Consider the following 24,541-nt stretch of genomic DNA (forward strand, 5'->3'; position numbering starts at 1 on the left):
TGTGGCACTAGATGGCAGCAGTGTATCAGGCTCTATTTCTGGCTGCAGAATTACAGGGTGCGTTATAATGAGTCATTTTCCCAAAGGTAATGTGTGGAGGTTAAATGGATTTTCACATCTTTATTCACAGGTATTATAAAGGATGATTTGTAGATTCAGAGTGCAACTAAAGGGTTTTTCTTTGCTCACAATGGGCTCATTTTGAGCCTCCAAATTGACAGAACTAAGAGATGTTTATACTGTCATGTTTAATATCAGCAAAAAATACTTGTGTTGAGGCAATCTTATTAGGAAACTAACCGGCATTAAGACCTAACAGTACAGATATGCCAGAATGAGTTGGTGTAGTTTTTTGATTTGGTGCTATAAAGTAGTATGACTTTGTAGCTCCAGATACATTTAAATCAAAGCAACGTCTGTGTATCACTGTATGCACAGTGGACATTTAATCTAAAGAGATTAAATGGCCACTGTGCGTTCTTTTTTTCGTCATTGCATTTTCTGCTTTGTCTTTGTGAAATGATTAGATGTAAGACATACAGTCTTTAACAAGCAGCTGAGGTGTACTCAGTAAAGCAAATATCTAATCAACCAATAAGATGGTAGCTCAACTCCATGAACGTATACATGTAGATGGCCTGCTGAAGTTCAAACTGAGCATCAGAATGAGGAAGAATAGTGACTGAAGGGACTTTGAATGTGGCACAGTTGTTGGTCTCGAGGGTTTAAAGTGAATGGTCTGAAAAAGAGGGTGGCGTAATGGTGTGGGAAATATTTTCTTGGCACGCTTTGGGCCCCTTATTATCAACTGAGCATTACTTAAACACAGCCTAGCTGAGTATTGTTGCTGACCATGTCCGTCTCTTTATAATCACAATGTACCCATTTTCTGATGGAGCTACATATAAAGCAAGGTGATCACCCAAGACTAAAGTTGTGGTCAGACCAACATCACCATCCATAGTAGCAAACTTCCAGCACAGCTCAAAAATGTGTTTGCTAAATTAGACTTTAAAAAATGGGGCAGTCTGAAATGTTGGGTTGCTGAGTACTCTGTAATAAAATTTGAAATTGTCAGGACTTTAAATTTGTATCTACATTGCACTGAAGAATGGGATTGTTCATGCCAAAGTAATCAATTAATAGAGGAGAAATATAAATAAATATTATGTGTCACATGACCAGTTCTAAACCTTCCAGTAACATTGCAGTCAAAGGAGCTTGGAAAAACTGACTGAGAACCTTCACAGACATATTCCAGTAACATTGCACGGACCTTTAGTCAACATCAGGCTTGTGCCCGAGAGACGATAAAAGACTTTGCACAGAATGAGAGGATTATGGGAAGAAAAGGAAATATGTGGATATATTCCAAGCAGTCAGAAAGTGTGAGTGACAGGGTCAACAATAGAGAAATTAGCTGTGCTGGAGAAAAAAGGCAGATCAGCAGTTTCAAAAGGTTGGCAGGGAATATAAAGTCAAAGAGCCACAAAGGGAGGAATGGAGAGAAGCTCGCAGCTGGAGGATGGCGAAAAGATGGCCTGGTAGAAATGAGAATGTTGATTATAAAAACTTTGACTGAAAATGCCACTTTAGAGGCTCAAAAAGGAGTTCAGCTCTGGGCTACTGTTCCCATAATGAGGGCACACATTCAACATATCGTTTTAGGATGCTGTTTTCTCTTTTGGTGTAAATGCAATGATTTACATTGATTCCCATGACTAAATATATAAACTGTGTTTAAGGCTATCAGCAAACTGTCTCTACAACATGTCTCTACATACACTGAATTAAATAAGGTGAAAATAAATGCATCTCACAGTTTTGTTTAGTTTTGAAGCCAAAATGTAAAAAAAAAAAAACACACAAGTCAAATTCCTAGCAGTCATGAAGAAAAGATGCAAATAGGTGCTTCTGAAAGCTGAGACAGAAGAGGAACAGACTGTGCTGCAGCTCAATAGCAGAAAGACTTGATTCCTTTATTATTCACAAGGACATGATAAACCACATTGGCAGTAATGACATTCAAGCAACCTCCTGCTGTGGTGTCGAAGGGTACTTAGCTGCATATGACACTCTGCATTTATCCTTTGCAAATATACAGTACAAAGGATCAGATGACTTTGCTTTGGGGCCCTTCAGATGGGGCACTGGGGACATAGACAGGAATGTGAAGCCAATCAAGGTGCACATGGTTGACAATAGCGTTTTTTCTTATTCTTTTTCTAAATCATTTTTTTAAATCATAAAATAACCCTATTAATTTGTGGAAGCTATAAAGTTTAGCACTGGCTTCTGGGGGGGAAAAAAATCTTCAAAAAACAGCCCAGTCAGCAAACCCAAGGAAAAGTGAGGTAATGTTTCAGAGGATCAGCTTGCTAAAAGGTTTGTATCAAAACTTGGTTTCATGTGTCATTTGAGACATGAGGGGAGGCAAAGGTTAAAAAGATATTTTTTCCATCCATACAGGAATATGTCTTATTGATTTTGTAGAATATCAGCAAAATGATGAAGTGATTTGATTCATCAAAGTGCTGAAACTTACTGAAAGTTACTGCAGATTTGTTGGCTGCACATCTGTGATGTGAATCTCCTATTCACCACAATCCAAATGTGATCTATTGGATTGAGATCTGGTGACTGTGGAGGTCATTTGAGTACATTGAACTCATAGTCATGTTCCAGAAACCAGTTTGAGATTATTTGAGCTTTGTGACATGGTGTGTTATCCTGCTGGAAGCAGCCATCAGAAGATCGGTACAGAGTGGTCATAAAGGGACAGACGCGGTCAGCAACAATACTCAGACTGTGGTGTTTAACAAATGCTTAATCTGTACTAAAGGAGTCAAATTGTGACAAGAAACTATCCACCACACCATCAAACCACCTGGAGCCTGAACCACTGATACAAACTACAATGGATCCACGCTTTCATCTTGTTAACACTAGATTCTTACCCTACCAACTAAATATTAAACACTGATGTAGACCAGGCAATGTTTTTCCAGTCTTTTGTTCTTAAATTTGGTGAGGCTTCAACATGCATACCATTCTTTCTCCTTTGTGATTATTATGTGGAAAAATCTCAGCAGCAGTTTCTGAAAAATTAAACCATGCTACACTTAACGTCACAAAAATCACCCTTTTTTTTTTAATCCATTTTGATGCTCAGTTTGAACTTCAGCAGGTTGTCCTGACCGAATCTATATGCTTATAGTGAAAACACCAAATGTAAAAAGGCTCATTTACACCACTGAACCCTGCTCTCAAAAACTGACATAGACATAACACTAACTTTCACCACTTATTTCTCAAATCCAGATACACAAAGTTTTAAAAACATGTTTAGTGACTTCTTCTGTAAGTTTGGAGCTTTACGTCACCGTCTTGGTTGGCTGGTTGCGGTCAATAGACTTACATCAGCTAGCTTCTGTTACCTACCTAGTAACAGAACCAATAACTTGGGGGGATATAAGGACACTAAAACTAAAAATCAGCTTAAGGGGATCACTTTTGTGCTGTCCCTGGCTGCAACCAAGGTTAAATATAACCCTGGTGTCCACTTTAACACTCTGTCTCTTAAGCAGTAAGTGTTGTTTCGTTGTTTGGCTTGATGCACTGACAGGGGAAACTACACCTGGATGATTAGATACTATTTTGTGTCCCCTGGAGCTTTATTCTTTTACTCTGCAGCACCACCACCAGCCAAAAGCTTAATGACAAGATACAAATTACCTGCCAATTGTTAGCATTCTGATGTTGTTGTTAAGCTAGTGCCACTGTAGCTGATTGCAGCCTGGGGTGCTAAGAATCTTTGCAGCCCAGAAAGGATGCTGGCCAGATTTCATGTTCTGCTGATTCTCTTCACTCCTGATCCTGTAGTACTCATAATTAATTTCATTTCTAATTCCACCATTATTCTGTTCTACATAATATGATTAAAAATTCACTCTCCTCTCCTTTTGAGTTCCCACGTCTGTTTGGTTTCTTCCTGTAGCTCATCCTACACCATCCCTCTCTCCTTCAGTGGCTCTACTTTTGGTTTCTTTTGGACTCCTTGCCTGTCTTCGTGTGCTGCAGTCAGGCTCATCTGTCTCACTTGCTGTTATGCAGCACTGTGCATCATTTTCTTTTCTTCCCAGTTGTAGCAGATTCCTTCAATTTCAGGTGTGTAAGACACATAAGGTGCAGGAGATGACTTCAGCAAACTGCGGTTTACCCTCGAGCACACAAGGAAGAGCTGCAGTTCACGACTGTTGATGAGCTGTATAGCATGGAAATAACCTCCCAGCTTATCCTGTAGATAAGCAAGCAAGAGGGAGGCAGTCATTTGCCAGTTAGTTAAGCTTTATAGCTGCACACAGTCAGCTTTTGGAGGCAATGGAGGAGGAGAAGGGGTTAGAAGAGGATGAAAAGAAGTAAGAAGTCAAAGGAAAGATGGAGGAGAAGAGAGAGATTTATTTATGCTGCATCCTTAACTAGGGATGTTATTATAGCACAATAAGAGCTGCAGACAAAGTCCAGCTTATACTGTTTGGAGTATGCAGCAGCTTATAGGCTGAATCATTTTATCAGTACTGAGCGTAACCCGCCAAAAAAAGAGTTTTATATTTATCAAGAATATTCTTAATTTTTCTCCATGTTGCAGTGGTTTCACTGTGCCAGTAATTTACATATTTGTGTGTGCAGAGATGTAGATCAGCATCACTGAATATTAATTGTTCTGTTGAGAAAGGGTAACTGAATGGGCTGCAAGTGAAATTGAATTTAACCGCTTTTCTTAGGCAAGTTGCTGCAACTGAAGCATGAAAGCTGTGGATTAATTTGTTGATGCGAATTCCATTATTCAAACCGCTTATGCAAGTTCATCAGCAGTTTGCAATTTCATTTTCTGTCCGATAGTAAAGTAATCATTCTTGCTTTGACCGAAAAACAACGGCGAGCAGAATCACGTTTCCTTCATGGCATAACATGCTTTGAGGGAAAAATTTATGGTTGTGTAGCTTTGCAGGTCTTTTTAAAATGCTGTGCTGAGGAAATTTTCCCTAACTGCATCAAGTTTTCAAGTAATGCTGAGGCAAACTGAAGTAAGCGGCTGTAAAACTGTGTCGCTTGTGAAACATCAGCAAAAAGGAAGGAAGTGAAGGTACATCTACAGTTCATAGCCACCGTGTCACTATGCATTTCACTGTGTGCTTTCCCTTTTTTAAGAGCTGTTTACAGTGAGAAATCAGGATGAAATATGCACATGACTCAGTTAAGTGACTGTAATACTAGTCTATACTGTCATGAGTGGCAGAAGAGGACCTAAATGTAGACTTCTGAGGCAAAAAGCAATAAACAAACAAACAAAATCAACATTTATTTAGCTGGACTATTGAGTCCATAGCAGAAAATTAATTGCAGAATCCAAAGAAGCCTAACAAACAATAAGACAAAGGCAGACAGCAACTCTGCAAACACAGAATAGCAATTGGGGCAGAGTGGAGACATCTGAGAGACACAGCTGAACTAAATCAGATAACAAGAGGTGGTGAGGTAAAACTAAAACATGGCACCGGAGACAAATGACTATCAAAATAAAAACAGGAAGTAACAAGACAGAAAAACACCACACAGAGACTCTAAGACTTGACAGGGAACAGAGGGCAGGTAAAACACAATGTAGCCTCAAGGACTTAAATCTATTTTATGATAACACAAAAAAACCCAAAATGGATAATCCAGAAACACAATTACACAAATCACAAATAAGAAAACTGTTAACAAAGGACTAAGAACAGCCCAAAAACCCAAAGCGCTGGGTCAAAGAACCCAGGACCACATAAACACACAGAATCATTAACAAGCTCTAAGAGTCAGACTCATTATACTTTTTCTCTTGTATAGTGCTTAACAAATTTGTTTGACCACCACACAGTGGAAGGCTAATATCACATCGGCCCAAAATGAAAATTTTAATGATTCTGTGATGGTTAATCCTATACTATGTGCTGAGCACATACTAATGCACTAATACTCAAATCTAACAATTATCGGTAACCACAAATGTTCAAATTTACTGTTTTACAAAATCCTAAAAAATGGTAAAGCACATTATTTTTTTTAGTAAGATACTTGTATTTCTGAATAGATGAACTAGTTTTACTGGCTAAATGTTGTGCTTGAAGTCCAGTGTGCCGTCTCAAATTTGGGTATCAACACGTGAATTCAGATTGTTTTTTGTTTAATAAATAGCAATATATGTCTTAGTTCTGAACACAAATGTTCAGAAACCTCTGAAAATGTTTGCATTTCCTGTTTTTATTACAGGTGGTCTAATAAATGAATTAAGCAAATGTTTATATGCAGCATTATATCTCTCCATCTCTTTCTCAAAACCTAAAGAGCCGTGGGCACCTGTTTAAACTAAAAGGCAGGTATTTGTGTCAGAGTGGGTCACTTGGCCCTTACACCACGTGTTTGGGAGTCTATTGTCTCTATACTCCCAGTGAGGCTGGGGTGTGAGTCAGCGAGTGGCAGTGCCAACCCTTTTTGGCATGTTGAACACAAATCTCAGTGTCATTCTGGCCAGCTGCCTATCCTCTCCACCTAGCCTTTTCTTTAGCCATCTCATCCCTGACTCGCTCACAGAATCACTGCTGCTGACAATCTGGTTTTTCTTTCAGTTGCTCTATTGCTGTGTACTGCAGACGCATAATGTACTGTGTCCTGCTCCAGAGTGAGTTCGATCGACTTTACAAGAAGACATCTTTTCAAAGTCTATCATATTAGTTATATTTTGCTCTCGTGAGAAAGAAAATATTGCTAAAATGTAAAGATATATTAAAGACTCTCTCCACTTAAAATTACGTTTATAACTTTTCACTAACATAGTGATACCAAAAGCTTGTGTTACCTACAGTTAGCGGTGCTTTTTAGGTACACAGCAAGTATATCATGTATTTTAAAAAGCTGTTGTGATTGCATCTCATAATGTCTTCTGCCAGCATTTATCAGACTCATGGCTAAAATGATAAAGATTCCTACCTTCCACTGCCAACATCACCTCAAAACGCAAAAAGGAGTTTGCATCATTATCCAAAGTAAGAAACCGAGTGGGTGTAATTGTGGACGTGACAAATTTTCACTTAGTTATGACCTTACTCAGTATGAGCAAATGACATTTTGTTATTGTTGACACACACACACACACACACACACACACACACACACACACACACACACACACACACACACACACACACACACACACACTGCAAACACTTTCATTCCACATCTCTAAAATGTTTTCTTGAACCCTCAGCCTTAAAGCTGTAATGACCAAACAAAATAGCTTTCATATTGGGCTGGATTTTGAGCTGGATCTCACAGGGAAAGAAAAACTTTCTTTAGGCAACAGCAGTCTGTGAAGAGACACTGTTTGGCACAGTAGAACTGCCTGTGAAGCTAAATATAGCTGCCACATTTGTTTAGCGAATTATTCCTATGCAGCATCAGCAATCGAATCTAGTTTTGTATGTCACATCTTCTTCTTCTTCTTCTCCCCCCTTTAGGGATCACCACCGTGGATGATCTGCCTCTGTCTCACTCTGTCTCTCTGTCTCACTCTGCATATCCTCCTTCAGTGCATCCATGAACCTTCTCTGATTTATTCATCTCTCGGCCGCTCCATATTCAATCTATCCTTTGTCCAGTATATCCCCTACCCCCTCTTCTGCACATGTCTTAACCTTGTCTTCAAACTAGTCAACCTGAGCTGTCCCTCTGAAATATTGATTTGTAAACTTGTCAGTCCTGATCACTACCAATAACAATCTGAGCATCTTCAGCTCTGCCACCTTTAGCACCAAACTCCTGTCTTGTTAGCGCCACCGTCACTAAACCATACATCCAAGCAGGTCTCACTACCATTTTATAAACCTTCCCTTTCCTTCTTGCTGCTATCCTTCTGACACAAATCACACCTGACACTCCACCCACTCCACCCTGCTTACATGCACTTCTTACCTCTATTGCGCACTGTCCATTGCTCTGGATGGTTGACCCCATTCGACCCTCACTATCTCTACTGCCTGCATGCTCACCTTTCTATACATCTTCCTCTCATTCACACACATGCATTCTGCGTGGGCTTTCATTCCTCTGCAAACATCATAGTCCACGGAGACTCCTGCCTGACCTCATCTGCCAACTTGTCCTTCAGCACTGTAAACAATAAGGTTCTCAGAGCCGATCTCTGATGTAATCCCAACCCCACCTTGAACCATCCATCGCTCTTACCTCACCCTGTCTCGCTGTCCTCATACATGTCCTGTACCACCCTCACATATTTCTCTGCCACTCTGGCCTTTCTCATGCAGTACCACAGCTTCACTCTTGGGACCCTATCATATGCTTTTTCTAGATCCACAAAGACACAGTGCAGCTTCTTCTGATATCCTCAATACTTCTCCATCACCACTTTCAAAGCAACAAAAGCACCAATTGAAACATTTGAAGCTGAAGTACTGAAAATGGTTTCTAAATGAAGTTATGATGATGATTATTTGACTTGTCTGCTTCTTTACAACGATACCAACATCCCCTCTGGCCAGGAGTTTGGTCAGTTAACTCAGCGGTCCCAACCTTTTTTGCGCCACGGACCGGTTTATGTCCGACAATATTTTCACGGACCGGCCTTTAAGGTGTCGCGGATAAATACAATAAAATAAAATTAGTACCGGTACCGAAAAAAGAAGATTTATTCATAACACACGTGAAAAGACCCAGGAAAACCAAGTTAACGATAAAAACGATAACAAAATAACGCTGAAAACCGATAAAAACCCTGAAAACCATACATTTCACACCTGAGCCTCAACTCTCGAGGCCCGGTACCAAACAACCCACGGTTCGAGGCCCGGGGGTTGGGGACCGCTGAGTTAACTGACGGCCTACGGTTCCCAGGAGGGAGAGCATTTCACATTTTTTGGTGAAATAAAAACCAAATATTTGATGGTTCACCATCAAATTGATGACTTTCATCAGATGTAAACCTTGGGCTGAATTGGGTTTGAATTATATTTGATCCCCTGTCTTTTCACCACTATCAACACCGTTAGGTCAAATTGTAGATAATATAAGTTATTGACAATAAATACTTTACTGTATGTTTATCTATCATGTAATGGCCGTTCATTTCTTTTTCATGTCCTGCTCCCTGAGCTTGTAGTGAGCTGTGTTGCTCAGCAGGTAATATGCTTTCTTGCTCCAATTAGGTCAGAATCATTTTCACATAATCAGATTATAGTCAGACAATTTAATTTCTTGTTGTTAATAACTTCTAAAATTGTTATTAAATTATACCGTAGTTAAAGACAGGTCTGCGTTTGCTCCACCTGTCACCGTGTCTGTTTGCTTCTGCCTCGTAACACAAGAAAGGATGAGTGTGAGTCTTTGATTCATCTTACAGTCAGTTACCTGAATAGTGTCGCACTGATGTTCACAACTGCTTTTTACTGCAGGGAAAATGACACATTCCTTGTGACCTCATGACAGTTGTGGTGTATAAATAAATCATACTGTTTTTAGCAAAGTTTGACATCTCTTTCTTTATATTTATATTAAAAAAATCTTTTTAGAGGACCGCATCTACAGTGTGATCATTCTGAATGAAATAAGATTTCATTCTCTACACTTGACTTGGTTCCTTCTCTCATTTCACCATCGCTACTCTCTCACCCCGAAAGTCTCACTTGGATCCTTTTTTTTTCATGATAGCTCACACTTATATATTTCATAGTTCACACCTGACCTGGTAGAGCAAACACTGGGGACTCTGTGTTTTCACATTGTCATTAAATACTGTCACTTTGTAAATAGAATGAAAATAGAGAACCACACGTGAAGTTGGAATAAAAGAAAGGAAATAGATCCGCTACAAGGCAAAAAATAAAAAATAAAAAAATAAAATCCACACAGAAAAAGTGGGCCATGTATTCCATGTGGATCAAACTAGCAATGAAAAACTCTTCAAAGTGATAAATAAAAAAACAAGGCTGTTTCACACACGAGCAAACGTTTGCTTGTTATATCATGAAAGAGATTTGTCTCCTATCAGGAATTAGTAGGTTAACATTTGACCCAGATACAGCGGAGATCTGAGGTTGTTCATTACATCAAAGACTTTAAATTAAGCTTTCTCATTTAAAAAGAAAATGATCTTTAAAATAACACACTTTTTCACTGAGTGGCTTTAAGGCTGAGTTGGCCTCATGAGACAACTGAAATATGCAACTTGTCTCCTATTTTCTTATTGCAGGCTATTCAGATTCTTAATAATCTTCCAAAGCTTGTTGCACTTGGCAACTTTTTGTGCTACAGTGTCCAGCATTGTTATTTCCGTCTCTTCATGGAGAACCTTTAGACCTGTATGACATGTTTTTATTCTGTGAGCAGTTTTCTAAAGATACCAAGTCCTACATACTTCCCATTACACAAAACCATTTAAAACTACAGCATCTCTTAGAGATTAGTTTAGTTTCCAAGAAGTAAGTTTGTGTTGTGATAGCTATTTCTGCTCTCGGGCTGTGTTGGCAGCAAAGAGATTTGCACTGTGTGCAGCACACGAGATAACATGTGACTGTCCTTAGTGACCTGCACAGGCTGGCAGATACTCTCAGACTTTGCTATGTAACTGCTGAAAGTGTCTGTTAATCTATGCTTAGTCTGATCAACGAATTTAGCATTTCAATCCTATGACTGTCATCGCTTTTATAATTGTCACACTCACAGTGGTAAGGTTTTATTTAAAGGAACAAGTGGACCCAAAGGAACTAGAGATACTTTCTTTCTATATTTATACTAATATATAAATATAGAAAGAAAGTATCTCTAGTTCCTTGTGGCCTTAAGGCGATGCAGTGGTTAGTACTGCCATTTCACAGCAAGAAGGTCCTGGATTTGAATCCAGCCTTGAGCCTTTCTGTGAGGAGTTTGCATGTTCTCCCCGTGTCTGGGTTGTCTCCAGGTATTCTGGCTTTGTCCTACAATCCAAAGTAATGCATGGGGTTATCTAAACCGGCTAAAGGTATTAATGTGGATTTAAATATTTGTCTGTCTCTATGTGTTAGCCTTGTGACAGACTGGGATAGTGATCATTGGGTTACAAAAAAAATCAGATAAAAAATCCCTGCAGTCAGTCACCAGCCAGTGGTTTTTTGTGGTCCCTCACAGTTGTTGACATATTTTTTTCCCTTCTGTGACTGGGACCTAAATGGGAGGCTTATTTGAGACAATCTATCAGGTTTTCTGTTGCATCATTTAAGGCTTTTTTTAAAAGGCTTTATACAGATTTTCCTTTTTTACATATGCAATACGCTTTTGCTGCTGAGAATACAAATAAACAGACTTCAGTATGAATGAAGTGCAGCTGAACAAATACATAATGTAGTTCAATCATACTATTTATTCTTATAATTATATTTGATTTCTTTAATATGACATGGATGAGGCAGAGTGATAAAATAGATATTGGTGTTGCATTTATCTGGTGTGATTCCTTGGTTTTGAAGATAGAAGCAGCATTCAAAAACTGTGGGTGTATAATGGATGCAAGTGGGTGACAATGATAATTAATCTTTTGGTCTACACTGACATGATGGCATTGCACAGCTGCTGTAGATTCATGATGTGTTTGAACTTCACCAGGTTATGTCGACCATGTGTGCATGAAAGAATGGTGAATGAACTGGTACTTTTACAACACATTTTAAGTCAGGTAAGCAATCAAAGCACATTCTACTACAAGTTTAATTCACCCAGTTACTCATATATTCATACAGAACTTTGTGACTTCTATGTCTTTGAAAAGCACTATATAAATAAACCTTACTTACTTGAGCCACAGCTGACCCATACATTGATGCATCCAGTGGCTGGTTGGATATTTGCATCATCAAGCAGTACTTAATATAGAGGCCGGTAAGTGTATATCACTTTTTCAAAATTTAAGTTCTTTTTGCTTCTGAGACCAATAAAAACATTTTAGCTGACAAAGTCAGCAGATGACTAATGCATTCATTACAACTCAATGTTACCCAGATGAATTCTGGGGTATAATGCTTGTTTAATGCTTAATAAAAGCTGTTGGCCACATACAGAGAAACCCCCCGGCCTGAGCAATGTGTGCATTCTTTTGAAGTCGAGGGTCTAATGATAGAAAGATAAAACTTGCATCAGGAAGGTCATATGCAGCATAATCTTCCAATAAGGGCATATAAGGACAATGACTAAAGAATTTTGATTGTGCTTTACAATGACAGCAACCCAGCAAACTTACAGTAATCCTCCTGAGGATTATGATAATGTTGACACTATTATCCATGAGTTCAATAAAGTCCAAAAAGTGGATTGAAGAGCAGATAAAAAACAAGGTTGAGTGGTAGGTGTTACAAGAAAAGGTGCTTTAACTGAAAACGTACCTAACAAATCTTTAATCTAAAACAGGGAGCTAGCAATGACCTGATAAAGACAGAGGGAGAAGAAAAGGCTAAATACAGATTAACACAAAGTCAGTGATAGAGAGAATGAGAACCCCGACTAAAACCAATCCAGTTCTTCATCTGTTTCTTACTATATGTAATAAATTGTACTTATTGGTGGCTGAATGGCACCACAAGCTCTGGAGGCAACAAACACAGCCCAAGCAGAGCCCAACTGAAGAGCAAAACCAAAACTGTCTGGCCACCCAGTGCTGGGAAGCAGCTGAAGTCAGCTGTCTCTCCAGACTGCCTGCTGGGAAAATACAGTTTTACTCCTGGAAACAGATGAGAATCAAAGTATAGATGACAAATGATAATTTGGAAATGAGAGGGAGCGTGCAGATTGACAGATTTAAAAATGGGAGAGGAGAAGGAAGAGAGGCTAGATAGAGGGGAAGCAAAAGAGAAAATAGGGTTATGCTAATTTGAATGGATGGGGAGATTAAATAGAGGCATATCAGGTCATGTGCCTTCTAGAGACAGGGCCCTAATCCCCTTCTCCTGCTTCTTGCAGCTCTACTTCGCAAACATACAGTACAAATGCACACACTCGCACATATTCACATACACAAGATGACGTAAAAAGACTGGTGCACTGTGGAGAGCATTTTAGATGACAGTCGGGAAAATGGAGTAAGACATCTGGAACTGCAGGGAAAAGAAGAAAGAGTGAAGAAACAACATGTGTAAAATATTTTATTTTACTTTTTTCTTCTGTTACCAGTGCACGCTGTTGGTCCTTCTGGAATATTTACTTTGAGCAAACTTCACATGTGATAAGGATTTGTTTTATTTTTTATCTTTTGCAAAGTCAAGGCTTGTAATCAAACACATATTTACCTTTAAACCTGAATTAGACATCAAAAATACACGCTGAGAGACAGAGAATCAGCAAGCATATGGAAGACAGAGTATCATAAGTAGAATGAAAAAGTACTTCCTTAAGCAAATATTAAAAGATGATGCTTTAAAATAGATATCAGCAAGAATCCTGCCATGACATGACAGCAAAGGACATCAACTATGTCTAATAATAATTATTTGGCAACCAAGTGTTTTCAGTGGCTAATAAATGTAGCAAAAATATCCATACAAATGTGGACATTCAGTTGTACATACTTATTTGATGCTCAGCTGATGATATTTGCAAAACAAGAAATAGATAAAAAGCACAGATGAGTTCTGTGACATGTAAAAGGGCAAAAAAATCTTAATCATCAGGAAATGATTACATATACCTATGAAGTATCAAAATGTATGCACGAAGGTCATAACCTCACTCTGTTCATTTCTAGAGCTGATACTAGCTCACACACACAGTTACGCAGAGGAGCCCTTGAGAGTCCTTATCAGCTTTTTCATGCATTTAAGATAAGATAATATGGTCTTCAATTTACATAATTTCCTGCTCCAAAATAACACAACATTGCAGCAGAAATTGACAAAGGCAGGCTCTGTCAGTGTGCTGTTAAACTGCTCAAGGCCAGCTATGATTATTTCAGACAACTGCCACTAAAAAAACTGGGACATGGTGTACAAACATCATCTTCCTCAGATAGAATATTTTGGTGAAGATAGATAAATAGGTAGAAAATATTGTATAAAAACATTTCATTGTGTATATTTTTAAATGTGCACATAAATAAAACTAGACAGGGCAGCATCGCAGCGTGATATGTTTCCCCTATGCTCATTGTCAAAGTGTTTAGTTTTCAGTACAGTATCTAAATATTAATGAATCATTAGCAGTCGGTGCCACTGCTTTGTTCTGAGTCCTTTCTATAATTAGCTTGTTTTTATGGAATACATTACACGCTGTATACAGGTTGTTGCAACAAACACAAACGACCTTGCATGATAAGAGAAGTTCTATTATTGGAATGAAAAGAACTTGTCAACTATAAAACCAGACAGTTTCACATGTAAGGCTGATAATAAGTGACAGACACACACACATAGAGGCAGGCAAGAGAGGGGAGGAGCTGTCCTTGGTGCTGAATCAGCCACCTGTGCTTTGCTGCTGGTGCTCTTTGTGAACTGTCTACGCACATAGTATTGTATTGTTTTAAAATATATTCTTATTTTCTTCTTGTTCAATTTTTTTAATTGGACTTTAATTTTAAATACATAAGATAAAATCTATAAAATCAAATACTTGCACATATTTATGAGAAATAACTTGGTATAAGAATAGTATGCAAGTACAAGATAAATCAGTCCTGGGTATGCATCAGATAATTTGCTGATTTGTATCCATACGCATGTGCAGACACCTGCTCACAAAATTTAGAAGTGCAAACCTTTTATAAACACGGTTGTATTTGCCTCCATACCTCCACTATGCTACTTTAGTGTCCCTTTAGCTTTAACCATTGTTCTTGTGGTGTACAAATAAACATTGTATTGCACGAAATTCAGCCTTATTGCCTTTCATTTTTCATCAACCCCTGCATATTGCCCCAGTAGTGAATGCAGTCTTGCTTTCAGGAAACTGAATGAGATCATATTGTACGCAACCGTTTTCAGTGGGGGAAGAAGTTTCATTTCACTAATGAAGTAATAATATTACATTTGCAGGCTTGCTACCAATATCCTGTGCATCAGGAGAAGTGTATTAGCATCGCACCGCACTTAAACATCAACAACATAATCATGCTATTTTTATATGCGATATATTGGAATTTTCTACCACGTGCAATATTGTGGAGATAATCTACTGTTTGCTGGAGCAAATTTAAACAAGTCAAAGTTGACAAAGTTTAATTCCAAATAATAAAACCACTTTTTATAAACACAGTTAGCTAAGAAATCTTTCACTGAAGGAAAATAAGCTGTCGAAACACATCATTACAATGTTGAGCGACCATTCGAGACATTTACACTATTTTATTGGCCCTTACTCTCCATTGTAGGCAAAAGCGTAACAACAACATAGACGCTGAATATCTAAATACGATGCTTATAAGGAGAATTCAACAGCTTTCACCTGAATCTGGTACTGCCCCTTCATCATCATCATTTTCCAGCCTATAGAATTCAGCTCCTCTGCTGCTTTTGGCGTAGTTTCGTTGGTCTCGACCAATCAGGACGAGCGGAGCACTTGTGACGGTGAAATCAAAGTTGTTGTAGGAGCGCGTGTGCAAGTGAGCGAGCGAGCGGAGAAAAACTGGCCGGTGTGAGAGAGAGGAGAGAGGCGGCGGAGGGAAGTGGACGAACCGGCTGGCTGCAGCTGTTGGATATTTTTCCCACCGTGTCTTCAGAGCGAAAAAAAAGGACAGAGAGAGCTTTAAAGCGTATTCCTAGATGGCTGCTGTCCACAAGTTAGCAGTCAGAATCGGTCCAGGGTCGCTGCACGAGAGACCGTAGGGATGCTTGCACCTCTGCATGCGTAGTTTCCAGATTCCTCTGTCGCTGTGGACTTGCCAGTTTGGTTGAGTTTTCCTGAGGAAGGAAGTTTTTTTTTTTAAACAGAAAATGACAGAAATAAGCGAAAAGGAGAACGAACCTCAAAACCGGGACCTTCACCGACCACAGGCTACTGTGCCTAGTCAACAAGAATCAAAGGTAACGGAACACACCTGTGTAAAAACTGCAGGATTTTTTTTTAAAAGCAATAATCTGTTACTGATAGAGGAATGTTTTTATATCATTTTCTTTACTGTTTTATTTAGCGGTCTTTCAGTTTAAAAGAAATAATTTTTAATATGTAAATTGGGACTAAGTGCGAGTATTTACTTTCCCACGAGGCTAATTCTGTGGCGGCTTGCATAACAACCCTAACCCGCTTTAATTCAGGTAATTAGCTTGGCCTCAGAGTTGGAGAGCAGAGATTACACAGAGGGGTGTAAGCGTTGTCTGGTATGTGTGCACAAAATATCAAAAGCTGCAAGTAAACAAAGAAGAAAGGTCCTTATTGCTTGTTTAGCTTAGGTCAGAGAAGGATGTCCACAGTCGTTTTGTGTACATGCTGTAAATATTAGTGTCCCAGAAGAGGAGTCCTCCCTGCTGCCAAACATGGAATCCAGTCGCCCTTTTATAACACCTCGTGTCTAGTTAAATGGATGTGCCAACACTTCTTCTGTGCTTTATCTGCTAATGTTGGCTGTTATTTGATTAAGTACATTAATTTAGGCATTGGCAGTTTGCAGACATATGAGATTACTAGACGTACAGTGCATTAGTTATCACTAATGTACACATGGAGGCTGGGAAGAGAGACTGCAGCAGCCAGCTTTAATAGTCTGCAAATAGAATTAAACAAGTCTCCCCTTGAAGTAGGTTTAATTTTGTTCCACTCATTTGTGCTCCAGTTCTCTCACTTAAATCTATGCCCTGAGAATACCTGAACAAGGTTTGGATGCTAATGCTTGTTTTCAGGGACCCTGCTTGTTTTGAGGTTAAATTGATGAGTCCAATATCCTTGGCTAAATTCAGAACCATTGTCATCGCCATTACTACTGCTCCTGCGATTAGCCTTATTTTAATCTTGTAATATGAGTTCATTGTAGTTCTTTCTGATGTAGTGTTTTGGTTTTCAGCCTTGTATACTGCCATCTTGGCTAAACTTCCAACCTCAGTAGGATTTTCCCAAATAAGTGGGGGGAAAAGTGAAAATAGAAAATTTAAGGTCAGCTTTTTATGGCAAATGGCCTTTCAGATGCAACCCTGAAGGCTTCTGTGTCCTCCAGGATAATAATAATAATAATAATGTTAATATTAATATTAATAATAATAATGGTAATAATAATAATAGTAGTAGTAACTAAGAACAACTAAATTTTTTTTTTAAAAAGGACATGGAAAACCCTCTTTAAAATAGGACCAAATGATCTGGAAAACAGAGTGGTGCTCACATCAAGGCATCGAAAGCATGGAGGAGACAAACATCTGATGACATGAAGACTCTAGTGACACTTAAAGTACAGGGTGGGCCATTTATATGGATACATGAGCTATTTACAAGTTTCTGACCATTTATAAAATGTGTTCAATGTGCTGCCCATTGTGTTGGATTGTCAATGCAACCCTCTTCACACGCTGATAGCAACACCACAGGAGAAATGCCAGCACAGGCATGCAGTATCCATAGTTTCAGGTGCTGCACATCTCGTATCTTCAAACCATAGACAATTGCCTTCAGATGACCCCAAAGATAAAAGTCTTAAGGGGGTCAGATCGGGAGACCTTGGGGGCCAATTAACTGGCCCACGATGACCAGTCCAGGAAACTGTTCATCTAGGAATGCTTGGACCTGGCACCCATAATGTGGTGGTGCACCATCTTGCTGGAAAAACTCAGGGAACGTGCCAGCTTCAGTGCATAAAGAGGGAAACACATCATCATGTAGCAATTTCAAATATCCAGTGGCCTTGAAGTTTCCATTGATGAAGAATGGACCCACTATCGTTGTACCCCATATACCACACCAAACCCTCACTTTTGTTGTTCCAACAGTCTTGGAGGGATCCATCCAATGTGGGTTAGTGTCAGACCAATAGCGGTGGTTTTGTTTGTTAACTTCACCATTTACATAAAAGTTTGCCTCATCACTGAACAAAATCTTCTGCGTGAACTGAGGGTCCTGTTCCAATTTTTGTTTTGCCCATTCTGCAAATTCTGTGCGCCGATCTGGGTCATCCTCGTTGAGATGCTGCAGTAGCTGGAGTTTGTAAGGGTGCCATTTGTTTTTGTTTTTTTTGTTTGTTTGTTTTTTTTAAATGACATCAGAAACAGCAGTATGCGACATTACGTGATGGCAGAGCTTCAGTTCATCCTTTGTCATTTTTTTTTTTTTTTTTTTTTTTTAATAAATAGGACAGGGGGAATGAATGAGAGAAAGAGGGGGAGAGAAAGAAAGAAAACCAAAGGGGAGAAGAGACGGTGAGAAGGGGGGGGAAGAGAGAGAAAAAAAAAAGAACTCCTGGGTCACCTGTATGGAGAAAAAAAAACAAACAAACAAAAAAAACAAACAGAGGAGACAGCAAACAACAAAGAGCAACATAATAATAGAGAAAACAAAGCACCATCACAATAAACTAGCTAGTCATAGATATCAATATTTACTAAATAATAAACGATATTGTGCAGCACGCAAGATAGACAGCGCACAGTGTGCTTTGAGGCAGCAGCCAAGAAAGCTTTAGTCCGCGTCTGTGAATACCCATGTGTGCATACCTGTGTGGATCAGCATGCTTGCATTCCAAAGGTTTCTCCATGTAATGATCTGCTAGGGAGTGTGGGGGGGCCACAGCCCCGTCCTCCAGGGTGTGAAGTGGGTATGGAGGAGATCAAAACTCCAGACATCCAGAGGCCCCCAGAACACAAGAGACCATGGAAGACCAACAGAGGGGCAGCCGCGCCACTGTTCCAGTAAGAGCTGAGGAGAGTCCCAGATGAGAGCTCGCCCAGCAGCCGCGGAGCAGAAGTCAGGGGGAGTTGCAGTGACGCGCCCGTGAGCTCCGCCGGCCCCCAGCTGTGCCTGAGTGACCGAGCCCCAGGCCGAGAGGCCGGGGGCACCCCACCTCCAAAGGGGCCCGAGCGAGCCCCAGGCCCCAGGCCCCGACAAGCGGCCGCCAAGGAGTGAGCCGGTGTGTACCCGGACGCCCACCCCCAGACACAAAGAACCACCAACACACCGACACCTGAGGGAGTCCGCCACCGGCAGGGGAAGTGGTGGTGGGTGGAGATAGGCCTCCAAACCTTGGAGGGCCTGAGGTGTCCCCAGAGAGGTGGCGTCTGATACCCAACCTGACATATAGACACAGACATACGGGCACACACAGACACAAACATCCATTCCCACCCTCATGCTCTCATATGCACTCACTCCACACTCAACCAACGTGGAGACAGACATAAAGAGACGCTGTACACACAATCACACTCCCCAAGCGTACTCTACAAACCGGGTCTAGGTACCCTTGCCCCTGGAGGGGGGAATTGCAAAGGGTGCCATTTGTGAGTAGCTAATATCCGCCGAAGGGATGTTCGACTAATGCCACTCTCCAGTGACATGCGGCGAGTGCTACGCTGTGGGCGCTTGCTGAATGAAGCTAGGACAGCCACTGATGTTTCTTCATTAGTGACAGTTTTCTTGCATCCACATTTTGGCAAATCCAACACTGAACCAGTTTCGCGAAACTTAGCAAGCAGTTTGCTAACTGTAGCATGGGAGATGGGTGGTCTCGTAGGGTGTCTTGCATTGAAATCTGCTGTAATGACCCGGTTACTGCATTCACCAGATATCAACACAATTTCAATCCGCTCCTCACGTGTTAACCTCTTCGACATGTCAATGGCTGTGAACAAAGAGAAACTTGTAAATAACTCATGAAAGAATAAAGTTACATTGAAACCAAGCACACCATTGTTTTTCTTGTGACATTACCAATAAGTTTGATGTGTCACATGGCCCTCTTCCTATTGAAAAAACAAAAGTTGTATCCAAGATGGCCGACTTCTAAATGGCCACCATGGTCACCACCCATCTTGAGGAGTTTGCCCCCTCACGTATACTAATGTGCCACAAACAGGACTTTAATATCACCAACCATTCCCATGTTATTACGGTGTATCCATTTAAATGGCCCACTCTGTATTATGGAACAACTTTATTACGCACATCTATTTACACATCAAGGCATCTGCCATTTTTCATTTTTCACTAACTAGACTTCAACCAAATTTGCTCTGACTAGTATTTCTTAAACTTGTGCCCTGGAGTGCTAATGTATACTCACCTACATTTAAATCTAGTTTATGGTCTCTGCACTGGTAATGTCACACCAAACGTGACATTACTACAGCACCGTATCCATTTATGCTGGTGCTTGAGGCACTGGACTTGCTGCAGTCTTAAAATGAAGGTGTTACCATTCAGAAGAAAGCTCTGCACCAGCTCTGGAGCAGGAGTAAAAGTTGGGAGGCAAGTTTTCCCTAGAAAGTCTTTTAAAGCTGTATACAGGGTAACAACAGCGAGCATAAACTAGGTGTCATGCTTCTGCCTGCCTTGCTCTGCAGTTTTGTCACCAAAGTTGTGTCGTTGTGAGGTGTAGTTAAATTTTTTTGTCATGTAAGGTAAAGTGGAGGGTTTCAGAAGAGTTTGTTGTGTTTGCTTGTGTTGTACCTCTGGTTTAGATTTAACAGAGGGTTGTTGCCTGCTTTGTAACTCCGAAGTTTTATTTTATTTTTAAATGGATTTGCCAATCCGTTTTTCTCCGAATTGAATCAGAGTAAATTTTCAGTGACTAAACCAGCTTAAATCCCTCACCAACATGGATCTAAATCTCCAACGACAGCTTTAATTGCAGCAAATATCACAATAACAAATCACATTATACTCGTCTTTTGTTGGTCATCACCACAGGGACCTGAAACAGGCCTGGCAGGAAGGGCTCTTTGTTGTTGTTACTTGACTACAGACGGCACAATGGATGGTGGGCAGTGAGGTGCGGCGTGAATTTATGAGACAATCAGCTAGCATATGTTTGCTGTGTCCTGCTAGTGGCCGGGTCATAATTCATGCGAATGCTTGTCCAGACAAAACAAAAATGGGAGGAAACAATCCTCTGAGCTACGTCAGCCATGTCGCCCCGTTGTTTGCAAAACCAGCTGCTGGCACCGTGACCTATTCCCATCTCACAGAAGAATAAGGAAGAGGAAAGGGGAGGGGAAAGATTAAATATGTGTTACAACTGGGGTCTCTTTAAGAGTAATCTACTTGAGAGTATCTGTAGAGATTTACTTGCTTTTTTTTCTTCTGTCACTCTGAATATTTTTACTTAAATCTTTTAATTTCATAACAGTTTCTTCCTTCTGCTCTCGCCCTGTTTCCCCCATTCTGACTTCTAACAACCAATCTTTTTATTCTTTCTCATCTCTTTAGCAGCTCTCCCTTATGTCTCACTCATTTTCCCCTCTCTCGCTCTCTCTCTCCTCACTGTCCCTCAGCTCTCAGAGTATTTATTGCACCGCTAAGTGGGCCCACTGGCTTTCTTGAGTGCTTCTAATAGAGCTAGTGACAGAGAATGAGTAGTTATTCCACCTCCTCCACCTACGGGCAAGGTGATTGCTCCAAAAATATTATTATTCCTCTCTACTCACTTGGAGCACATGTTGTACAAGTTTATTCGGTATTGAATTTGCTTTTGCTTTTGGCTTGTTGTGTCATGTAAATGCACTTTACATTAAGCTTAGTTTAAAATTAAAACAGGGAACTCGACATCCTGGCGCTGTCCAGAAGCAGCAAAATCAATCATTCTAGCACCTCTATGAAGACCAACAACTCAACAATTATGGCACACAACAGTCTCATCGCGGCACGAGTTGTTAAAAACTGTAGTTTATCATGTCTGTAAGGTTGCACGTAGTTATAAGGCTCCAGGCTTTTTTGCCAACCTCTGTATAAAAGGCACCTTTAAGGTTTTCCACTACTGTTTTTTAGCATCACAGATTCTGGAAGCAGCTGAATTTAGCAACCAATTTAGTAACCTTTTAACAAAAGTAAGCTAGCAATTTGCTCCATATTTAGTTATTGTGCTCATTCTATAGCACATTTGATCATGCACACACAGGTATGGAGAGGTCCAAAAGTTGAAGTCCATCCCAGCTAGTTGTCATCTCAAACATAATACTCCCGAGGAACTAAAGACCCAGTCGATTACTTTACATTTGGGTGTTAATGTCTTCCCAATAACAGGAAAATCCTTAATGTTAGCATATAGCTCATAATCTAAAATTCTAATCTGATTATTATCTGATATTCCCATGTAGTATCATTATGTAGTGTTGGCTTTGGCCCATCAGCTGACCCGTCCATTCATCCATCCATGGTGACCATAGCTCAGTAGGTAGAGCAGGTTGTCTATTAATTGGAAGGTTGGTTGACTGGCTGTTCTAGTCTGCATGCCAAAGTATTCTTGTGCAAGATGCTGACCCTCAAGTTGCTCTGCAATGTGTTCATTGGAGTGTGAATGTGTGACTGTTAAATAGAAGGTGCATAGGAAGGAAAAAAGCTGCTTGTATGAATGGGTGAAAGAGGCATGTAAAGCGCTTTGTGCTCAAGTAGAATAGAAACGTGCTCTATAAGCACCAGTCCATTATTGTTATGACTGCTTATAACACAGTTACCTCTTATTTCCATCCGGGTTACTGGGGCAGCAGTTTAAGCAGAGACGTCCAGACCTCCCTCTCCTTGGACACTTCCTCTAAATTTCTGGTAAAGCACTGAGGTCTTCCAACACTAGCTGAAAAACAATTTCCCCGGCTTGTTCTAGGACTGCCCCGGGACCCCTCCCTGTAGGACACGCTGAAAATGCCTCATGCAGGACATACTTAGGAGGCATCCTTGTCAGATGCCTGAACCAATTCAGTTGGCTCCTTTCAATGTGGAGTAGTGGCTCTATTCTGAGGTGTAATGAACTCCTCACCCTTTCTTAGCCCAGAATACTCTACACCACTTTTGTTAAGTAGTGGATAAAATGAGAGCTGTGCTCAGAATCAGCTGCTACATAAAGTTTAATATTCACATTAGACTTTGCGTGCAAATGCTGACAGTGCTTGGTGCCCCGGTCCATAGGGAGTTACACAGACCACCAAATTTTCAGCCAACACAGAAGACATTTTTATGGAGGTAAAGTTATAGCGCAATTTCTGTCTGACTTTGCCCTTCAGTCACTTCTCAGAGCTCTCCTCCTTCTGCTGTTCCTCTCACTAACTTGCTTATCAGCTTTTTTTCCTCCTCTTTAACTAATTAATTGTTTGCTCTCCTCTTAGAATATCACTTTCCTTTCTCTTTCATAATTACTCTGGGCAATTTAAATAAACTTGTAGCTGAAGTTCATCTGTATATCTTTCTTTTTTAGCGTTTCCTGTGCCATAGCTCCCTATTTCTGTATATGATGACTTTTTCCAAAGTTCAGAGTAGATAGATAGTTATGGGTGGTTGGAAGGATAAAGATGAATTAGGGACTGGATTTCAAGCCGGAGTTAGCAGAATTGACTGAACAAGAGGAAAAGCAAAAAAGAGAAGCGTGACAGTGATCATCATATTATCAATAGCCAGAATTTAGATGGTTAAACTAAACTATAGGTTGCACTTATTTTTGATCAAGACTTTCTTTAAAGTGTTCATTAGAAACATGAATTTTAAGATTAGCAATATTTCCACTTCATGAAACAAACCGCACATAAATGCACTGCAGCAAATTGGATAATGATGATCTTCTTCAATAACATTTTGTATAACTAAACTCCTTTTAATGAGCACTGATCATACAGCCTGATTATACTGTGTAGATGATGTTTCTGGACAAAGTGTATTCCGTCTCCTTGTGTTTGTTTCAGCTGCATTCCTGCTGGAAATATCATTCAATTAAAAGTGAGTGAATGATGCATCTTCCTCCTGACAGTCTGTGATGTGTTGTTTTTTGTCTGTAAGATAGATGGATTTGTCCTTCTGACCTTTGAAAATAACTAGAGAGAAGCTTGCAGGGAAGGCAGATAAATGGTTGGGAGACACAGATACTGACAACAGCAGGATTCTCCACAAACTGCAAACTAATAAAACAACTTCTCATTCTTTACAGCCTCACTGTTATACTTATGTATCTCGCATTGTTTTGATTGATGATGAAGTCAGTAAATTACTGCCCTTGATTGGGTTCAGAAATGCTGCTGATTCAGCAGAGTCCCGTGTACAATGTCAGCGAGGAATAAGCAGGGACTTTGTTTAGTACTGACCTTAGGTTATTGCTTTAGGGATAGGGAACTTCTAGGTTATTTTCTCTTTTCAAATATAAAGCTGTTAATGTAATGAGATGGAAGAATTGAAAGTTCACAATGAATAGTTTTCATCTTCAGCTCTAAATGGCAGACTTGCCTTGACCAAATGTGGGGATATGTGTACATGTGTGATGTAAAATAAGATGAATTTATAACAATTACTTATCCTTAAGTTGCTTGTGTTGCTTGGCAACTATGATGTAACTTAGTCATCTACTGAAGAGGGTACTTCTAGT

The 24,541-nt window shown here is 40.0% G+C and overlaps 1 protein-coding gene across 2 annotated transcripts in view; it reads left to right on the forward strand.

The window, feature by feature from the left end:
• The first annotated feature begins 15,301 nt into the window (after positions 1–15,301).
• LOC309713548 (SH3 and cysteine-rich domain-containing protein 2-like) overlaps positions 15,302–24,541 on the forward strand; it is a 41,896-nt gene continuing 32,656 nt past the window's right edge. For both annotated transcript variants that reach the window (XM_082545271.1, XM_082545272.1), the window contains exon 1: positions 15,302–16,088. In XM_082545271.1, the coding sequence (XP_082401397.1) occupies positions 15,999–16,088 (90 nt within the window). In that variant the 5' untranslated portion in view covers positions 15,302–15,998. The remainder of the gene's footprint in view (positions 16,089–24,541) is intronic.

Source organism: Aulonocara stuartgranti (genome assembly GCF_965226115.1).
Source record: "Aulonocara stuartgranti genome assembly, chromosome: 8".
NCBI lineage: Eukaryota > Metazoa > Chordata > Actinopteri > Cichliformes > Cichlidae > Aulonocara > Aulonocara stuartgranti.